This window comes from Mandrillus leucophaeus, unplaced genomic scaffold, assembly GCF_000951045.1.
Source record: "Mandrillus leucophaeus isolate KB7577 unplaced genomic scaffold, Mleu.le_1.0 Scaffold157, whole genome shotgun sequence".
In the NCBI taxonomy this organism is placed as follows: domain Eukaryota; kingdom Metazoa; phylum Chordata; class Mammalia; order Primates; family Cercopithecidae; genus Mandrillus; species Mandrillus leucophaeus.
Genome location: NW_012101554.1, coordinates 2,940,953 through 2,962,663, shown reverse-complemented (window position 1 = coordinate 2,962,663; position 21,711 = coordinate 2,940,953). Strand labels below are relative to the sequence as shown.

Below are 21,711 nucleotides of genomic sequence, written 5' to 3'. Positions count from 1 at the left end.
TTTTATTGAAAATCATTTCATCTTTCATAGCAACAAACAAACCGTACATGAGTCTCCCCGCAAGTACAGGCAGATTGAAACAGAAAAACAAAACTAATGCTGGGGAATGGGTGCCAACACTCAGCAAAGAAAGCGTTCACGGTCTCAATCCCTTTATGAGAAATATTAATTTGGCTTTCTAATTAGGCAGAGAATGAGTGAAGCCCTTAAGCTGTTCTCTCTCTCCTGCTACCACCATTTTATGGGCAGGAACTTCAAGGAAATCTCAGACCTGAGTTTGATTCCTTGCCCCTACTTACAGCTGTGTGGCTGCGTGGCTTTGGGGCAACTTTCTTTGCCTCTCAGAGCCTTATCTGTAGAATAGAGATACTACTTCCTACATCGCAGAGGCAGCATGAGGATTAAATGAGATAAGGAGGATGGTGGTGGTGAGCAGAAACTTTGGTGTCAGACCTGGGAGAAAATCCTGTCTCTGCACTACCTCTCTAAGCTTGACTCCTCCTCTGTAAAGGAAGAAGTGTGCCACCTATAATAAACATTTTATGAGGATTAAATATGTGTATATACATAATTAGTATAATACCTGGTGCTTTATAGTCAACCAGTAAACAGTAGCTGCTGCTACTATTGTTATTAACAACTTACGTAAAATATTTGGCACTAAAATGTAATTCTCTCTTCCCTTTCACTCCCAACTCAGTACTTACATTCGAACTTGATGTTTCGCAAGTTTTCTGGGAGGTCGTGGAGAGCCACTTTTAGCCACTCATCCAGTTGCTTGGCAAACTTTCGAATCACCTGAGTTAAGCTAGAAAGAGAAACGATGAGTTTTAAGTGCTGCCCATGTTGCTCAGTTCCTCCCACAGTCCCCTACAGGGTTTTATTTCCCCTACTCATGTTTGGGCTGCTACCAATAGGTGCCATTTGTAAGAGCAACCTCAGAGACAGTGCCAACAGCCCAAGCCCTGCGGAGAGCAGGTGAGTCTGGGAAGGGCACGAACAGAATGTACTCTGCTGGTCACTGATGCCCACTGCAAGGCTTGGTGGCATCCAGAACTAGTTAGATGCGAGCAAAACATGCTCCTTTATGCTTTTGAAGAGCTTGTGTGAGGGGTGAAGACAGTGGGCCGTGGGCCTAAGAAAGCCCAGTCTTGTCCGATCCTTCCAGGCAGGCAGGAACCCCGTTTGCAACATAACTGCCATGCCTGCTCACCCAGCTTACCAAACTGCTTGCCATTTGGTGGGAACTGGGAAGCAACAGCATATTTTTAAATTGGCAAACAACCTTGATATGGGCCTTGAAACCATATTAGATTCCAAGAGTCAAAGACAGTATTGGAACAGGAGGCAGGAGGGAACTGGAGAGGTGAAGCACTGAGCAGGGCAGTAGGTTGCAATAAGATGGGAATTTGGAGTTGAGAAGACACTGGGCCCCCTTTTCTGGCTCTTGCTATCAAAGCCATCTGCTCACAGGCCTAGGTTCGTTCTCCACGAAGTCCTCCTTGGTTGTGTCAGATATAGGGACATCTCCCCTGTTGACCATCCACACCATCCTTGCCTTCCACCAACACCGCCTAGCCTGCTGCCCTGGTTCAGCCTTTCGTCCACTGTCTCCTGTCAGACACAAAATCACCAACCTCCACCCTGCTGGGCAACCCCATTTCTCTCTGGTCACTCATTCTTTCCTTTCTCATAGCTATCTCCAACCTTCTTCAAGACCCTTATGCCTCCAATTCCCGAAATCTCCCCTCCCTGCCAGTGGGTGGAATCACCTCCTACTTCTCAGGGGGGAAAAAAAAAAACAAACCAGAAAAACACAGAGGAAGGATGTCATCAACACTCAGCTACCTGCCTGGTTCATCTCTTCCTCCCTAATAGAATCCAGGAGCGATCCCTCCTCTTGCCGTCCCCTGCTGCTTTCTCAGGAATTGTACATTGCTGACGGTCCCTTCTCCTGTATATTCAGCTTTTTCTTCTCTACTAGATCATTCTGCTCATCTGTTTTTTTAGGAGACAGTCTTGCTCTGTTGCCCAGGCTGAAGTGCAGTGGCACAATCTCAGCTCGCTGCAACCTCCGCCTCCCAGGTTCAAGTGATTCTCGTGCCTCAGCCTCCTGAGTAGCTGGGATTACAGACACACGCCACCACGCTCAGCTAATTTTTTGTCTTTTTAGTAGAGAGAGGCTTTTGCCATGTTGGCCAGGCTGGTCTCGAACTCCTGATCTCAAGTGATCCGCCCACCTCGGCCTCCCAAAGCACTGGGATTACAGGCGTGAGCCACTATGCCCAGTCCTGCTCATTATTTTAATGTATTTAAGAATGTCTCACTTTAAAAACAACAAAAACCTCTTTATTTCCTCCACTCTATCCCCTCGAGCCACTGCCCTTTCTCCCACATCACAGACAGACTCTTCAAAGTGCTGCCCAATTCTTTGTCTCATTTCCTTCACCTCCCATTCCCTCCTCACCTCACTCCTGACCTCAGCCTAAACAGCTCTCACCTAAGCAGCCCCCATGCATGATTCCAAACCCAGCGGACTTGTCATGGTTCTTGTCTGCTTAACATCTTGGCGGTATTCGATTCTGTTAGCTGCGCCCTCCTTTTGGAAACACTCACTTCCCTTGGCTTCTGTGATCCCTCCTTCTGGCTGCTCCTCCCCAGTCACAGAACTCCTGCCCTCTGCCTGGTCAGCATGCCTTCCAGTTCTTCATGTCTAGTCCTGGTCTCTCATCTCACAAAGCTTTCTTCCTTCCCCGGGTAGTTTCTCCAGGCCCACAGATTCACTGAATCTGTGAATTTCCCGTCTGTGCAGATTTACTGTCTGCACTTACTTTTGCACCTCTGGCCCAGAGGCCTCCAAGCTGAACTCGTGATTTCCCCCTTGGACCTGCTTCTTTTCTTGTGGCCTCTATTTCAGTATGAACTCTATTTTTCATCATTTTATTTTTATTGATAACTTTTTTATTTTCAAGAATTTCAAACATACCCCAAGACAGATAGTATAATAAACCTCCAAGGACCCATGACCCAGCTTCAACAATTGACATCATTTTTGCCAGTTTAATAGATTATATTCCACTTTTTCTTTTCTGGAGTGTTTGGAACAAATCCAAGATGTCATTTAACCCCTAAAAACTGAGTGTGCATTTCTCATTGGCAAGGTTTAAATATGTATGTGTACGTGTATACACACACATGCACACAATGTGTGTGCAGCATTTAAATCCTCCATGCCATTAGTTTATCTAACAGAATGAACAGTAATTCCTTAATATTATCTACAGCCCAGTCTGCATTCAGATTTCTGTATTTCTCCCACAGATGTTTAGTTTGTTTGAATCAGGATCCAAACAAGGTCCACACATTGCATGAAAGATACAACATTGCCCTGTTCTGTTTCTTAAATCTTTTTTCCCCCCTATTTTGTGCCATTTATTTATTGGCAACATCATGGTATTTGTTCCCTGGAATGTCCTACAATCTGATTTGGTTGAGTTCTGTCTTGTAGTGTCATATAGTCTATCCATCTATCCTGTCTGCTTCTAAAGACTTGATTAAATTCAGTTACAATTTCTTTAGGCAAGTATCCAGTTTTGCATACACTATTTTGGACATAGTCTCTCTTTCCATTTACCACATATTACAGATTTTGCTTCCAAATTACTTCCCAAGCACAGCCACGTCTCTCCCTTTTCTCCCTAGTTCAGGCTGCCGTCAACTCTCATCCAGACTTATAGTAGCTTCCCGAGTCCATCCTGCCCTGCTCACCTTCCCACCTCCACTCTATCTTCCACATTGTGAGAGGGACATTTCCAAAACACCTGTAATTTTGATTAAAACTCCTCAATGCTTTCACATCATTCTTAGGATAAAAACCCCAGTTCTTGCTGCAGCCCCCAAGGCCCCACCTTGCACCTTCTCCCTTTCTCCTCATTCTGGACCTCTGGCCTCCAATTGGTCGTCTCCCCTCAGGGCCTTCGCCCCTGGTATCCTTTCAGCCAAGAGCATCTCTTCCCTCTTCACCTACTCAGTTCCTTGTTATTCAGCTAATCTCAGACTAGATGTTACTTCTATATGCAAACCTTCTCCGAAGCCCCCAGACCAGGTCAGCACCCCTGATGATTCCTCTTGAATGGCCATGTAGTTATGACAGTTTGTTGTTATATACCAACTTGTGTGATTATCTGATCATTGTACATCTTTCTCACTGTACCCTCTATGCAGAGGGCAGGGACTATGTCCATTTTGCTTATCACTGTATCCTCAGTACCTAGCATAGTGCCAGACACATAGTAGGCACATAAGAAATGCTTGTTAAGTGAAATGTAAGAATGAATGGCTCTCCATCCCCAGATGGACAACGGGCCTTGTCCTAACTGCCCCCCTCCCTACCCTCCTTATCTCTGGCTGCAGCTCCTCCCACTGTCCCCCCAGCTTACTCCATCCCCACAGCACTAGCCTCCATTCAGTTTCTCCAACACTCCAGGCCCTTGCTTACCTCACCAGGACCTTTGCACTTGCCATCCCTTCTGCCTGGACGCTCTTGCCCCAGATAGCAGCTCACCTGATCACCTGATCTAAGAGATGCCTTCCTAAGCCTCAACTGACTCCATCTCCTGCAGCATCTATGCCTTCTTGACATACTGTCCTCTGTGGGTGTATACCTGCAGTTCAACCTCCTTCCTCTGCTTTCCCTCAATCTCTCTCCTTCCCAGACTGGGATGCCAGGGTGTGTCCTCCACTTCTAGGGACATACTTTTCCTCCATCTTGTGCAGGTGGTTGCCAAGTCTACAGCTCCAGCTTCAGCCCTTCTCCTATATCCTACATTCACACTCATAGCTCCCTGAATGACCATCAGTGGTGATGCTAGTAAAACTGCAACAATGGTGATAACAGCAGTTACCTTTTAATGAGTACAGTGTGCCAAGCTACTAAACACTTCGCATGTACTTTCTTAATTAATCCTCACTTCAGCCCTAGAAGTACATACTGTTGTTAGTCCCAACATAGAGGTGAGAAATTGAGGCTCACAAAAGTTACTTTACTTGTCCAAAGAGATGCAGCAAGTGTTAGAGCCAGGAGTCAAGCCTAGGTCTATCAGACCTATAACCACTGTCCTACTTCTCTTTGATGAAAGTACCACATCGTGCACTTTGACATGCCTTGGATATGCTCCCCATATCTGGTGCCTTCTGCTTTTCTGTTCAGTGTTGCTATTCCTTTGGCATTTCAGGCTTGGTCCTCACTCTTTTCTTTGCCTCTTTGACTTCTCCTTCCTGCCCATACCACACACGCACGCACACACATGCACACACACACACACACAGATGCATACACACATACTTTCTTACTTTAGCTAACCCAATTGTTATTAACAACCACTGTGCCAAGATTGCTTGGAAGAAGTGAAAAACTCCAGTTTGAGAATGATTTCCCTTTCCTATAAATGGGAGTGTATGATCCATGGTTATCTCTATAATAGTGTATTTTTATTCCCCTGAATTTCAATATGCTTTTCTGAGTTGGAAAGGATGGGATGGGTCTGAGCTAGGGGGTGGGGAGCTGTGCCTCAGCCTGGGCCTGCCCAGGGTCATGAGTGAGAACTTCTAGTGCCAATTCTTATTTCCATGATGCTAAGCACAGGGCTTGGTACAGAAAAGGCACTCAAACAAGTTTGAGGGATGAATGAGTAGATAAAACTGAAAAGTCAGTTGGAGCCTGATCTTTTGAATAAATTTGTCTTCCTGATTTAACGAAAAAGGCACTTGATTTGTAAGCCAAAGATTGCAGTGGTAATTACGTAGCCACGTAATTTTTAACAGCCTCCTTTGGCAGACTGTAACTCAATGAGGGCAGGGGCATGCTTATCTTATGTAGTGCTGTATTCCAGGACCTAGCACAGTCCCTAGCACATTGTAGTAATCAATAAACATTTGTTTAATGAATGAATGAACATTTGTGGTTTTCTTGAATAAATATTTGAGTCCTGACCATTTTATTTATTTGCAGGTGAAGGTAGACAAGTCATTTCAACCCTCTTTATTTATTTATTTATTTTTTGAGACAGGGTCTTGCTCTGTCACCCAGGCTGGAGTACAGTGGTGCGATCTCAGCTGACTGCAACCTCCGCCTCCTGGATTCAAGTGATTCTTGTGCCTCAGCCACCCAAATAGCTGGGATTACAGGCGCCCACCACCACGCCCACTTAATTTTTGTATTTTTCATAGAGATGGGGTTTCGATACATTGGCCAGGCTGTTCTCAAACTCCTGGCCTCAAGTGATTCATCGCCTGGGCCTCCCAAAGTGCTGGGATTACAGGCATGAGCCACCATGCCTGGCCCTCATTTCAGCTTTTAAACTTTAACCTCCACATCTGTAAAAATAAGTCAATTATAGATAGGAAGGGAGGGGTTAACATTTCATTTGTACCCCACAAACTGCTTTGCAATAAACAGCAAATGCCATGTGTGTATGTGTGTGTTTAATACCTATAAAGCATTATTAAAAGTATGTGAATCTTTCTTATAAAGATGGGTTTTATTAAATCCTCAGAAGATACGTTTGTGGTAAAAAAATATAAGTGGAGATTTAGCCTCAGTTGGCTTGATCAGTGCCTGAGAAAGATTTTAATAACACGAAGCCCTAAATGGCTCCTACATATATAATATAGACATATACATATTATTATAAAAATTGAAATTTGGTCTTAATGTAGAACATTTGAATAATGCAGAAAAGGATGAGACTAAAATTTGGCCATAATCGCCTCTGGAGGTAACCTTTGTTAGCCTATTTGGGTGTATTTCTGTTCCATCTACAATGTGGAAAGCTGGAAAGAGCATCACTCCCACCATAACAAGAAAAAGCCAGATAATCTACAAAATTACAACTTTTCTTTAAACCATTAGAGAGCTGAGGTCACAATCACGTAGCCTGGAATTTATGGAAAGAAAGGCACCTCCAATGAGAGAAGGACTTGGGGACTGGCTCACTTGCAATAGAGAGAAGAAAACAGGGCGTTACATACAAGTGGGTGAAATAAATTTTGCTAACAGTTTTAACAAATAGCTAACGGGCCAGTATGAACTACCATGAGAGTATAAAACTCTTGGAATGACAGATACAAGGGAAGTTCACATCTATTTGCAAGCCCTTCTGCACAGGCCTCACCAGGTGTTCATGAGGAAGACTGGGGACAGGACAGGAGGACAGAAGAAGCCTTTCTGAGAGGTATATGTTTGGAGGAAGGGAACAGCTGTTGCAGTGGAAAAAGCATGAAGTTCCACCAAGACCTTTCTCCCTTATGGATCAAAAGCCTCAGTTGACTAGGGGAAGAGCAGAAAACACTGTTGACCCCAGGGAATAGGGAAGACCCATTGTAGGTGGGGGAAAGATGAAAAGAGAAAGCTCTCTAACCCTGCTGGAAACCACCAAGGGCTCAGATCACTAGAGATATGTCTCTGCAACGAGTCAAGATCACTGAGAGTGCCCAACTCTGAGATCCAAAGCACAGGGCTTGCTTGAGACTGAAACAGGGCTGAACAAAAGAGAACCCACTTCCCGACTTTTCAGCTCCAATCAGGCTAACAAGCACCAAGTCTTAAGCAACTGTGTGCATAGGGACGGCCTAAAGGTAAAGGAGCAGGCACATTAAGGGAAACAACCCAACAAATCTCCAACTTAAGCACAAAGTACCCCAGAATAATTTAAATCTGGTGCTACACTAAAGGTAACCATAGGAACAACAAAACCCAAATGCAATGAAGTCCCAAATAGACTGCCTCAATTCATATTCAGGAACCTAGGGGAATGAACCTAAGGGAAATGGGAATACTTATCCCATTTCCAGGCTTAAGTATTATTTATCCCAGTCTCTACTCTTCTACACACTGTTTGGCAGCCAATAAAAATTATGAGATAAACAGAAAATTAAGAAATAGAACCTACTGTCAAGAAACAAAACAATCAACATAACCAGACTATCAGACAGGTAATTTAAAATTTAAAATAACTATGACTAGGCCGGGCGTGGTGGCTCAAGCCTGTAATCCCAGCACTTTGGGAGGCCGAGACGGGCGGATCACGAGGTCAGGAGATCGAGACCATCCTGGCTAATGAAACCCCGTCTCTACTAAAAAATACAAAAAACTAGCTGGGCGAGGTGGCGGGCGCCTGTAGTCCCAGCTACTCGGGAGGCTGAGGCAGGAGAATGGCGTAAACCCGGGAGGCGGAGCTTGCAGTGAGCTGAGATCCGGCCACTGCACTCTAGCCTGGGCGACAGAGCGAGACTCTGTCTCAAAAAAACAAAAAAAAAAAAAACTATGACTAATGTGTCAAAGGCTCTAATGGAAAAAGTAAACAAGCAGGAACAGAGGAGGAATTTCAGAACAACATATAAATAATTCCTATTATTACATGAATTATTAATATATTAATAATTAATGTGATAATAATAATTATTAGAGATAGGATCTTGCTCTGTCATCCAGCCTGGATCATGATTCACTGTAACCTCAAATTTCTGAGCTCAAGTTATCTTCCCGCCTCAGTATCTTTAGTGGCTAGACTATAGGCATGAGCTACTATACCCAGCTAATTTTTTTTGTAGAGACAGGATCTTGCTATGTTGTCTAGGCTGCCCTCAAGTGATCCTTCTGCCTCCGTCTCCCAAAGCACTGGGATTAGAGGTGTGAGCCACACTGCACCCAGCCAGAACACAGAAATTACTTTTAAAAGAATTGTAATATTAGAAATAGACATAAAAACAAAGTACAGTAATGGAGATAAAGAATGCCTTCAATAGTCTCATTAGTAGCATTGACATAGCAAAGGAAAGAATCAGTGAACCTGAAGATATGTCAATAAAAATTACTCCATTTAAAACACAAAGAGAAAAATGAGTAGAGAACAAGCAAAATCGAGCATCCAGGAGTTGTGGGACAGTATCAAATGGCCTAACATACTTGTAATTGAAATACCAGGAGAAGAAAAAAGAGAGAAAGCAGAGAAGAAGATAATGGATGAGTATTTTCCAAAAATAATGAAATACATCAAAGCACAGATCCAAGAAGCTCAGAAAGCCCCAAGCAGGATTGAAAACAACACAAAGCATTGAGATACATCATGGTTGAACAGCTGAAAACCAAAGACAGAGATTGAAAAACCAAAGACAGAGAAAGTCTTGAAGGCATCCGAGGAAAAAAGGCACACTGCCTACAGAGGAGCAAAGATGCACAAAAAACAAACATGCAAGCCAAAAACAATGGAGCGAAATGTTTAAAATGCCAAAAGTGAAAAACTTGTTAATTCAGAATACCATACCCAGTGAAAGTATTTTTCAAATTGAAAGACAAATAAAGACTTCTTCAGACAGAGAAAAACAAATAATTTGTTACCACTAGACCTGCAATATGAGAAACATTAAAGAAAATTTTGCAGGCAGAGGACTATGATTACATATCCAACTCATATATTATACAGATGAGTTGGATATACATAAAGAAATGAAGATTAGGAATCATGCGAATGAAAGCAGATATAAAATATTTTTTCATATCTTTAATCATTCTCAAAGATAGTTATCTAAAGCAAAAATAGTTATAATGTTTTAGGAGTTTATAGCATATACAAAAACAAAATCTATGACAACAATAGCATAAAAAATGGGATACAAATTGGGAGTATAGTGTTGATTCTTATATACATGTGAAGTGGTATAATATTATTTGAAGGTATATTATAATTAAAGATATACAAACTTAAAACAACTAGTAAAAATTTTTTTTAAAGAGGTATTTTTAAAAAGACAATCATGGCCAGGCATGGTGGCTCACACCTGTAATCCCAGCACTTTGGGAGACTGAGGCAGGAGGATTCCTTGAGCCCAGGAGTTCAAGCCAACCTAGGAAACACGGCAAGACCCCATTTCTATGTAAAAGTAAAACAATTAGCCAGGCTTAGTGGCACATGCCTGTAATTCCAGCTACTCAGGAGACCGAGATGGGAGGATTGCTTGAGCCCAGGATGTTGAGTCTGCAGTGAGCCGTGTTTGTGCCACTGTACTCCAGCTGGAGCCTGGGTGATAGAGTAAGACCTTGTCTCAGAGAGGGGAAAAAAGAAAAGCCAGCCATGGAGATAAATGGGATGATGAAAATAATTAACACAAAATTAGACAAAAAAAGAGGAATAAAGGAGCAAAAACTGATGACACTAATAGAAAACAACTAGGAAGAGGGAAGATCTTAATTGAACCATATATTTAATTACATGAAATATAAAGATCTATACATACCATACCAACTAAAAAGGAAAATTGCCAGACAATAAAAAAGAAAGACCTCCCTCTATGTTTGTATGTTGGCTATAAGAAATCTACTTCAAATATAAAGACAAATTAACAGGGTGGGAAAAAATGTCATGCAAACACTAATTTAAAAAAAACCTGGAGTTAGCTGTATTAAACAGACAAAGTAAACCTCTGAACAAGAAATATTATGAAAGATAAAAGAAGACATTATGAAAAGAAGTCAATTCACCAATAAGACATAACAGTTCTAATTTGTATGCGTTTAACAACAGAGCTTCAAAATACATGAAGCAAAAATGTATAGAAATAGACAAATTTACAGTTAGAGCTGGAGGTGTCTATATTCTCTATTGCTAATCAGTAGAACAAATCGACAGAAAATCAGTAAAGACAAAGAAAATTGAAACAACACTATCAATTAAATTGACCTAGTTGACAATTAACCTAATGATACCAGAATATATAGCTTTTTCAGGTACACATAGAACATTCACCAACATAGGCCACATTCTGGAGCATGAAACAAGTATCGACTTAAAAGAATTGATATAAAACGATATATATAATATGACCAGAAGGGAATTAAACTAGAAATTATTAATAGGAAGATATCTTGAAAATCCCCAAATATTTAGAAATTAAACAGTTTACTACTAAATACCCCATAGATCAAAGAGGAATTCACAGGAGAAAGTAGAAAATATTTTGAATTAAAATGAAAACCCAACATATCAAAATTTGTGGGGTGCAGCTAAGTAGAGATTAGAATAAAATTTATAGCATTAAATGCTTTCATTAGGAAAGTAGACAGATTTATAATCAACAACCTAAGCTTTCACTTAAAGAAATTAAAAAAAGAAGAGCAAAATAAACCCAAAGCAAGCACAAAAAGGGAGGAATAAAGATAAAAAACAGAAGTCAATAAAATTGAAAACAGAAAACAAGAAACCAGATAAACCAAAAGCTATTTTTTGAGATCAGTAACATTGGTACATTTCTAGTCACACTGACCAAGAAAAAGGACAGAAAACACAAATTACCTACATCAGGAATGAGAAAGGACACATCACTACAGAGCCTACAGATATTAAAAGGATAAGAAAATATTATGAATTTAAAAAATTTAGATAAAATTCTACACTAACTCTTCCAAAAAAAAAAAGAGAGGGAACATTTTTCAACTCATTTATGAGGCCAGGGTTCTTCTGATATCTAAATAAGAGAAAGACATTATGAAAACTAAAGATGAAAAACTTTCATTATTGATCAAATAACTTTGATGAACTATAAAACCCTCTGAACAAAATATTAACAATTCAGATCTAGCAATATGTTTTTTAAAAAATTTATGACCACCAGCCTAGGCTGAATAGTGAGACCCTATCTCTAAAAAAAAAAATTTTTTTTTTAAATTAGCCAGGTCCTGTGATGCATGCCTATAGTTCTAGCTATGCCACAGGCTGGGGCAGGAGGATCACTTGAACCCAGGAGTTTGAGGTGGCAGTGAGCAGTGATCAATGATTGCACCACTGTACTCCCGCCTGGGCAACAGAACAGACTTCATCTTAAAAAAAAATAATTGGCCAGGTGCCGAGGCTCATGCCTGTAATCCCAGCACATTGGGAGGCTGAGGCGGGTGGATCATTTGAGGTCAGGAGTTCGATACCAGCCTGGCCAACATGGTGAAACCCCATCTCTACGAAAAATACAAAAAATTAGCCAGGCATGGTGGTACACACCTGTAATCTCAGCTATTTGGGAGGCTGAGGCAGGAGAATCACTTGAACCCGGGAGGCAGAAGTTGCAGTGAGCCAAGACTGTGCCATTGCACTCCAGCCTGGGCAACAAGAGCAAAACTCCATCTCAATAACAATAATAATAATAATACACACACACAAACACACACACATTCAACCTGATATTAAAAACCTGTAGCTAGCATTGTATTTTATAGTAAATACTGAATGCTTTCCCCTTAAGGTCAGGGAAAATGCAAAGATGTCCACCCTTGCCTAGGCTAGGACATCATCCTAAAGATTTTAGCCAGTGCAGTAAGACGGGGGTGCGGAAAAGGTATACAGATTGAAAATCTCACACACACACACAGAGCAGGAAGCACTGTGAAGGTGTAGGCAGAGATTAGAGTGATGCGTCTGCAAGCCAAGAAACACCAAGGATTGCTGGCAACACCGGAAGCAGAAGACAGCCATGGCACATATTTTTCCTCAGATCCTCAGTAAGGAACCAGCCCTGCCAATGCTTGATTTGGGACTTCTGGCCTCCATAAGTGTGGGAGAATACCTTTTCTGTTATTTTAAGTCACTTTGCCAGTTTGTGGTAATTTGTTACAGTAGTCACAGGAAACTAACACACTTCACTATGTTTAAAAAAAAAAAGAAAAGGTAAATGAAATGTCATTCATCACAGTGTTGTTTGTAGTAGGACAAAACTGGAAATATCAAGAGAATCGACTAAATGCAAGATGGTGGAACCCTATGCAGTTGTGAAAAAGAGAAAAGCTCCTTATAGATGGATGTGGAATGTGCTTTGTAACAGTCCCCACAGGAAGGAGTGTCACTGTAAATGGGTGGGTTTATTTACAAGGGACATGTCACAAAGGTGTGGACGAGGTAGAGGAACTGTAAGGGAGACTGCTGTGACCTAAGGCTCAGACCACAGGCTCTCATCCACCCTGTGCCCAAGGACAGCCTGGAAAGTTGCCTGGAAGGGAACACAGCCCAGTGAAGGAACCCAGCTAGCCTGACACAATCTCACAGGGAGGGGGCCAGATAATCCATCTCCTGACTTCACTCTCCTCCCTCCATCCCTCCCTGAGAAGCACCCTGTGTGGTGGCCCATGCTATCAGCATATGCCCCACCCCCAGCCCCAGCAGAAGGCAGCATGAAGTGTGGAGAGTGCATCTGGAGGGGCATGGAAGCTGTCCAGCACAAACTTCAAGGTTAAGTTGTTTAGTTTTACAGCAAGGCACAGAACAGTATATAGTGTATGTCACCATTTCAGTAAGAAAAACAGTATATTATACGTATTGATTACATGTGCATATCAGATCTGGTCAGACTCCAAGAAAATGATTATCTGATGTTCTGGGAAAGGACTGGGTTGTCTGGGGACAGGAGTCTGGTGGGGAGATTGCTTACTGTACACCATCTTATACCTTTGAATTTTAAGCCACACAAATGGTTCAAAATATTAACGGTTTATTTATATTCCAAAATATAAATAAACGTTAATATTTAAGAGTTCAATATCAATGGTCTTTACAAGGGAGGCCTCTGGACAGTGCATGGTTTTCAGTACAAGAGAAGCAGAACAGTCCCTTCTGTGGACCAGCCATGAAGGAAGACAAGAATAAGCATGCCCACCTGTCAGGTAATGCCTGCAGCACGGTGGGCATCAGCACCCCGGAGATAGCTTTGTAGAGGATGGAGTCACACACGCCGACAATGTTCACCACTGTGGAGGAGCCCAGCACAGGCAGCATGTGGGGCGGCATTCCTTGCCAAAAGTGCAGAAGGAAACTTTGAACCTGTATTGACCCACAGAGAGAAGAACCATGAGGTTACCCAGGGCCCTCCCAACAGAAACTTGGGACTCCACCAAGGCCAACCCAGTCTACAACGCTGTCATTTACTTCCCCTGCGGCAGCAGAAGCCACCCCCAGCCTGCCATGTTGTAGGAGGCCCTGGGAGTTTCTCCCACTTCAAGTCTTCCCTCTGCCTAGGCATGCAACATGCTCACTGCTGGAGAACTGCCTAGCCTAGCAGGCTGGGGTCTCCTCTGCCCCAAAAGATGAAGCACTTACACCCATCAGCCCCTTCAATGCTTACTAGGGTCTGGGAAGAGTTTAAGGAAAGAAAGGTGGGGCATTGTTTTTAAAAAGGTCGGAGCACTAGTACTCACTATTCTTTGAGCCCACTGAACCTCAGGGGCCCCTGAGTTTTCTGGGAAGGAAGGGAAAGGTATGGGACTTGCGCATAAAAGGAGTGTGGCTGAAGGGAGGAGAGTAGGTGCCACACACACAAAATTCTCCTGATTCAAATTTGTGCATCAAAGATTGGGTCAAGTGCAAGAGGCTTTTCATGTCGGAATTCTTCCATTTCCCAAATCTCCCTGCCAGTGGGTGCTATATGGGATGCTAGATGGTGATACCTGAGTGGTAAGCTATGTGGACACATGAAGTGTGTGTGATTGACTTTTTAAAACTCCCCAAACCACTAGAAAGAACCAGATTATAGCAGGCACCCAGAAATGCAATTATTATTATTAATATGACGACAGCAGGAACTTGAGCCGCATTGTTACTGAATGAAGGGCAGAGTGAATGTCCAAAGCAGAGAACCCCTTGCTGCCTCCCCTACACCTCTGTCTTTTAGCTGTGGGTAGAATAGGAGGTGGAGGGGTGGGAAAGTTAAGGGAAGTAAAGAGAAATAGTAGAAGATATTAACTGATGTATATAATAACATTCGAGAATATCTAGACTTCAGTTATCAACTAGCATCTGCAGCACTTTTTCAGTTGGGGAGCAGCCCATCTCGAAGCTGGGGAACACATAACTCTGAATTTTTATACATTCCAATGGGTTTCTGTATCATGTTTCCTTCTCCCCTCAACAGATGGGCACTCTTGAGTTCCACATGTAGCATTATCCACATCCCTGGTTCTCCAAATCAATCCTGATTTGGTGTGGGAGATAATTGAGTCCCTCTAGTCTAAAACTTTGGAGCAAGTATTATTGCCATTTTAGCTTTCTTTTTGGTGGGGACAGAGTCTTGCTCTGTCGCCCAGGCTGGAGTGCAGTGGTGTGGTCTCGGCTCACACCTCCGCCTCCTGGGTTCAAGCAATTCTCCTATCTCAGCTTCCTAAGTAGCTGGGATTCTAGGTGTGTGCCACCACACCTGGCTAATATTTGTATTTTTTAAGTAAAGACGGGGTTTCGCCATGTTGACCAGGTTGGTCTCGAACACCTGACCCTCAGGTGATCTGCACGCCTTGGCCTCCCAAAGTGCTGGGATTACAGTGAGCCACCACACCTGGCCACCATTAACTTTCTTTATTGAGTACCTACTATATGCCAGGTACTTTGCTTAGGTTTCATGTAATACTCATAATACTATAGCTGAGAATCATTACTCTTACTTGCAGAGATATTAGTTGTCCAAAGCCAGACAACCAGGCAGGGAATGGATGAGATACAGCCCATGTCTGCCTCAGTCCTTCCACAAGCTCTCTTATGGCTAGTTTGTTCTTCACACGGTAACTGGGTTTCTACCCCATTCCTGAGGCTCATGTCTCTCCCTAGGCTGCTGTCCACTTCCCAGCTTTCTGTCCCTGCCCTGGTAACCTGCAGCATCCTTCAGGCCCCTCCAAGGAGTAGGGCCTAATTTTCCTCTGACCCGGCCGCCTCTGGCTAGTGGAGTCATGCCCCGACTCTAGCCTGGTGACTCCATCTCAGCCTCGTGTGAATAGGCTTCCTTGCCTGCAGCCTGGACTTCACTGGATGGAAGGCTTGGAGGATAAGGAACAGGGAGAAAGGCATGCCCCTCTGACTTCTTAGGAGGGAAGTGGTGATTACCGAAAACATGATCATAGTGGTTAATGAAGTCAGGTCTGTAAATCGAAAAGACTTCAGTGAGAGTCTTGTTTATTCCATGACAGTGGAAATACTGCAAAGTTTTCGTCCAGATTGAAAATTAAAACAAAATCTGGAGGAGTGAAGACTGACTTGCAGGGTTCTAATCCTGGCTCCACTGCTGAGGAGTATCACATCTCTAAGCCTCCATTCCTTTTCTGTGAAATGGGGATAAAAGCAGTATTCTCTGTATAGGTTTTGGTAAAGATTTCTAAAAAGTGCTTCTAGTGCTTGGCACATAGTAGATGCTTAATAAAGGCTAGCTGTGGGCTGGGCGTGGTGGCTCATGCCTGTAATCCCAGCACTTTAGGAGGCCGAGGTGGGTGGATCACGAGGTCAGGAGATTGAGACCGTCCTGGCTAACACGGTGAAACCCCGTCTCTACTAAAAATACCAAAAAAAAATTAGCCGGGCGTGGTGGAGGGTGCCTGTAGTCCCAGCTACTCCAGAGGGTGAGGCAGGAGAATGGCGTGAACCCGGGGGGCAGAGCTTGCAGTGAGCCGAGATAGCGCCACTGCACTCCAGCCTGGGTGACAGAGCAAGACTTCATCTCAAAAAAAACACAACAACAACAACAACAAGGTAGCTGTTATTACTACTATGATATCATGGAGGCACTACCACTGCTGAGCTCAAGAGATCAGCGTCCTGCTCTAGGTGTTTGAGATTTTCTTGCCTACGTTTCTGAGTGTCACCCAGCCAGGATCCCTACTGTGGCTCCACTCACCTATCAAGACTTTTGTTCTGTCATTGAGGAACCCGGTGACTGACCACTAGCGTGGCCTGAGTCTGGAGATGTCCACGGCTTTTGGACAAGGTACTTGCCCTCCAGAGGACCCTCCACTGTCCCTGATTCCAGCTCACTCCCTGGGCATCAGGCTCAGGTCAGGTCCTGGGCCTTCTTGTCTGCTCCTCCAACTCTGAGTAAGAAGCTCTGCTCAGCTGATTCTTGAGTTGATAGACTTTGAATTCATTTGCCTTACTTAGCTCTTCTTGCAGGCAGCCGTACCCCTGTTTTTTATATGAGCAGTCAATTTCTAGCAGAACGTCTAGAAAAGATCAGCTGTTGTGTGGATTCAAACAAATCTGTGCAAAATCAGTGTCCTTAGCAGGCATCTGTCTGTTTGAAGCCTGTTCAAGCTGCACAGGGAAGGCTGATCAGTCCTCAGTTTCCTGAGTGGCTTTTGTAGAATATGTATTCTTCCTTCCTACTCTCTGCATTTTAGGCCATTTATTGTTCAATGATACTTCTTCCTCCGGGTGAGAAGGAAAAGGAAGGAGGGAGAATGGCTATAGCTCAACCGCTAAGGCTTGGAAGTTAGGCATAAAATGGACAGATGCAATGTTTCCCTGTAGAAGGTGGAACTGACAGGATCTCCCAATGGACTGAATCTGAGGGGTGAGGGAAAGGGAAGAATCAAAGTTTGTGACTTAAGCAATTGGGTGGAGGGGAGTGGCAATCTAAGACCTGGGAAAAACAGATTTAGGGCAGAAAATTAAGAGCTCTGGTTTGGCCGTGTTAAGTTAGATTTCAAGTCAATTGAATCTGGAGCTCAGGACTAAACATATAACTTTGAGAGTTACCAGCATTTGTAAAATGAAGATAATCATGTCTTCCTACTATTAGGGTGAAATAAGACAGCTTATGTAAAATGCTTGGCATTGTGCAGGCATTTAACAAATGGAAACAGTATTAGGCAGAAGGGAGAGTTTTGATAAGTTCTTAACACCTTGCAAGCATAAACAGTGAAATAATCAGAGGCAAATGATTCCAAATTATTAATAAAATTCAGTTTCCTGAGGTATCTGTTTCAGTCTTCTAAACTCTCTGCCCTTTGTCTCTCAGCTCAGTGAAGTATGAGGAGATGATTTCCTTAGGAATACTAAGTAAATTTTCTATTTCTTTTTCCATGTTCATATTTAGTTCATTCTGAACATTGGTACCTTGTGGAAACACCTGTGCTGACTTGCAATTGGAGTCCCTACGTGTTACAGGATTGGAAGGATCTCAACAAAATAATTACAAAAATGCCTAACATTTATCATGTTCTAGAACAAAATCAGACACTTTACATACACAATTTCATGTTCACTATGAGGTAGGTATAATTATTATTTTCATCTTGTAGCAAAAGAAATCCAGGCTCAGAGAGGTTAAGCGCCTTGCCCAAGGTCTTAGGCTAGTCAGTGGGGAATTTGGGACTCAACCACAAGACTACTGAACTTTACAGCTTATTGGGCAATGTAGTCTGGAGAAGACATTCCCGAGTCCCTTACATGCAGATTTGCTTTTTTTTTTTGAGAGAGAGTCTCACTCTGTCACCAGGCTGGAGTGCAGTGACACAATCTTGGTTCACTGCAACCTCTACCTCCCGGGTTCAAGCGATCCTCCTGCCTCGGCCTCCTGAGTACCCAGATAATTTTTGTATTTTTAGTAGAGACAGGGTTTCACCATGTTGACCAGGATGATCTTGATTTCTTGACCTCGTGATCCACCCACCTCGGCCTCCCAAAGTGCTGGGATCACAGGCATGAGCCACTGTGCCCGGCCTCAGATTTGCATTCTTTAGTTGCTTGACAGTGTTATACGTCAATGGCATTTCTACACCTGTTCGTCCATTCATCTACTCATTCACCCAACAAACATTTACTGAGAACCTAAAAGTATGGCTGGATAGGATACAGTAGTGATCAAGACAGATGAGGTTCCTGCCCTCAATGGCTTACATTATAGTGGTAGAGACAAACAATGAACAAGTGAACAAACAAGATAATTTAGGACTGTGATACTAGCATAAGCTGTAACCTCAACCAATATTAAAGACCTGGAAGACTTGAAACCAACTGTAAAGTCAAGGTGTGCCAGATACATCCACCGTCCATTTACCAATGACTTTTCTCAGCTATAGGAGAAAGCCATCCTCATCAGAGGTAAAATGTCTCCCTTCATTATTCTGTGGCTGAGAAGAGTGAGTCACATCTTGATTAGCCATCTTAAAAGCAGCCACCAAATATTCCTGCCAGTGGCATGGAATTGGCCTAAGAGTGTCAGGTGACAAAGGACCTTGACACACCTTTGGCCCTAACCAACTGTGTGCTCTTGGCCAAGTCTCTCAACACCCTGGCTGATCCATCTGAAAAGAACAAGCATTTGTATGACCTTTTGCAGTTTACAAAGAGCTTTTACCAGGCATAGTCTTATCTCCTCCTTCTTGTAACACTGTGAATTCAATAGATGGGGATGAATTTTTAAATCTTCATTTCTAGGATGAGGAATTGAGGCTTGAAAGGCAGAGCCAGCTCTTGAATCCAAGCTTGGGACTCGAAGCCTGGCACTCTTCCCATAGCAGCATCTGCCCCTCAACGATTCTGCATCCTAGTTGCTAGTTACATGCCTTCCCCCTATCCCATCAGCTGTGTCTTACTTATCTCTCCAATAATGTATGGGACCCAATAGGTGTTGGAATTAAGCTAATGAAATGAAATGAAATGGGAGTGAGTTTTGAGATGAATAAGCTACATACGAATATAAGAGATGACTGCCACTAGTTGTGTTGTTGGTAACTGTGGCAGAGAGGATAGTGTATGGGACCCAAGTTTTGAGATGAATATGCTACATATGAACATAAGGGAGAACTGCCACTAGTTTTGTTGTTGGTAACTGTGGCAGAGAGAAAAAGCTGTCCATTAGAGATGTGAGTAGTGGAAGCTGCTGTAAGTAGTGTAAGGGACCACATTCCCCAGCCCCCGCTGCATTAAGGTGGGGCCATGGGACCAGCTCCTGTCAATGGAATATGGGCAGAAGTGCTATTGTATTTCTGGGCTGACAAGGATAAGTAGGGGGTATGCCTTCCTAGTAGTTCTTTTCCCCACCCATCAGCTGAACAAAGAGAACTCCAAGGCTTTAGGGCAGGGTGGAAGGAGCCTGAGTCCCTGAATCACCCCCAGCAACCAGCCTTCCAACCAAGAACAACCGCACTGGATTGTGACATGAGTGGAAATAAACCTCCAGTGTGCTAAGATTTGGAGAGTTATTTGTTATAGCAGCTAGTGTTGTCTTAGCTAGTCACGAATCATTATTTGTCCTGATCTCAGTGATCTTTGGAATGTAAGACAGAGCCAAACCACAGTTCAAAAGAAAGCAGGGAGTTTTCTTTCTTAAAAGAAAAAATCCACTGAAACGGTTGCTCAAGTAATTTGGGAGATTTTAAAGTACATTTTAGAAGTCTAGTGGATAAAAGTCAAGAGAAGGAAGAACAGTACTTCTTTACCAACACGCTCTCCCATCTCATCTGCAGCTGTGTCTATGAGTAAAGTGATAGTGGAAGTGCTCAACAAACATTTGCTCCTAAAGCACACAGCCGTGGGAAGGCAGAAAAGTACGGGAGAAGAGCATTTTGTATCTGACATCGTGTTTATACCCCTCCACCTACAACAGCACCCCCTCCCCACAACACACACACCAAAGGAGTCTCTGGGATCTCTTCCACCAATAGCTACTGGGTTTTTTATAGTCCTTTTAGAGACCATATTCTCTCAAAAAATAATAAAGTTATATAACTTTATTATTGGTTATTGTTCTTCCATCCTTTCTCATTTCCTCCTCTCCATTCTTTAACTATAATATTTTAAAATAAAATGGACTTCTTACATTGTTTGTATTTAATGATGGCCCTACTGATGGGATTTGATGGAAATCTATGGATCAGATCTTGGGAATGGAGGGTAACCGGCTCCAGATGTACCAAAGTGGACAAGCCTCAGTAAAAGCCTAAATATACAAAATAGAATAAAGTTCTTTATATATTTTTTCCAAAATGTAAGGAAGCTTTTCTTTAGCTTCTCTGAACCTATAATCCTGGGTATAATGATACACTGGCAAAATGATCTTCCTAACGTACTGATAGGCCTGGAGGCAGTTCACCATTTCAGTCAGACGAGGAGGCCAAGTCCACTGCTATACACACGTCAGGTCTGTAAAGTGGGGATAATAATCATACCTGCTTCATGGGCTCCCATGAGGATGAAATGAGCTAATGGGTATCCAGGAAGGGCTTCCAGATGCCAGGCCTGGCACCTAGCAGGAGCTCATGAAATAGGAGCTAGTGCTATAAGATTTTTAATACTGAGTATTCACAGCTCAACCCTTCTTGACCTACCTCATCAAAGTTGGCTCTTATTACAGTGTCCAGTATTCTCTGACAGTGTGTTCTGTACATCATGATAAAGGTAGAAACCTGTGGGGGTGGGTAGAGGATCAACAACAAAGACATACATTAATATCCATTGCTGCTGCCTTTGGACTTTCAGTTTTTAAGTCATTTCTTCCCTTTGGTGGGGGATGGAATTCACTTAACACCTGCTCAGCCTACTAGACCCAGGTGAGACTGATTTTCATTGGGTGGTATTCTCTGACCCTCAGCTCCCTCCTCTGTGCTCACACAGCACGAGTGGGTTTCTCCCTGAGATACGGAATGTGCTGGTTTCTCCTTCTGCCCCCATTTTCCATCCCCTGAGACTGTGAGCTCTAGGAAAACAAAAATGCTATCTTATTCATGCTCATGTATCCAGCACCTAGCACAGTGCCGGGCACACAGAGCTAAGCAGGGCTTATGGAACTAAATTCTCTTCATTGGCTGAGACCACTACAAAGTTGAAATCAGTGCATAGTTATATGAAGGTGATTCTGCCTAAGTCACCATAAGACATTTGGAAATTCTCTGCAATGTGCTTAGCAAAAAAAAAAAAAAAA

At 43.0% G+C, this 21,711-nt stretch overlaps 1 protein-coding gene across 1 annotated transcript in view; it reads right to left on the bottom strand.

Annotated features, from left to right (window-relative positions):
- The window catches only part of RFX4 (regulatory factor X, 4 (influences HLA class II expression)), a 160,206-nt gene that overhangs the window by 50,843 nt on the left and 87,652 nt on the right, over positions 1–21,711 (bottom strand). The window contains exons 6-8 of the mRNA XM_011975596.1: positions 21,119–21,196; positions 13,693–13,856; positions 708–808 (exon numbers count right to left, since the gene is read on the bottom strand). Coding sequence (XP_011830986.1) covers positions 708–808; positions 13,693–13,856; positions 21,119–21,196 — 343 coding nt within the window. The remainder of the gene's footprint in view (positions 1–707; positions 809–13,692; positions 13,857–21,118; positions 21,197–21,711) is intronic.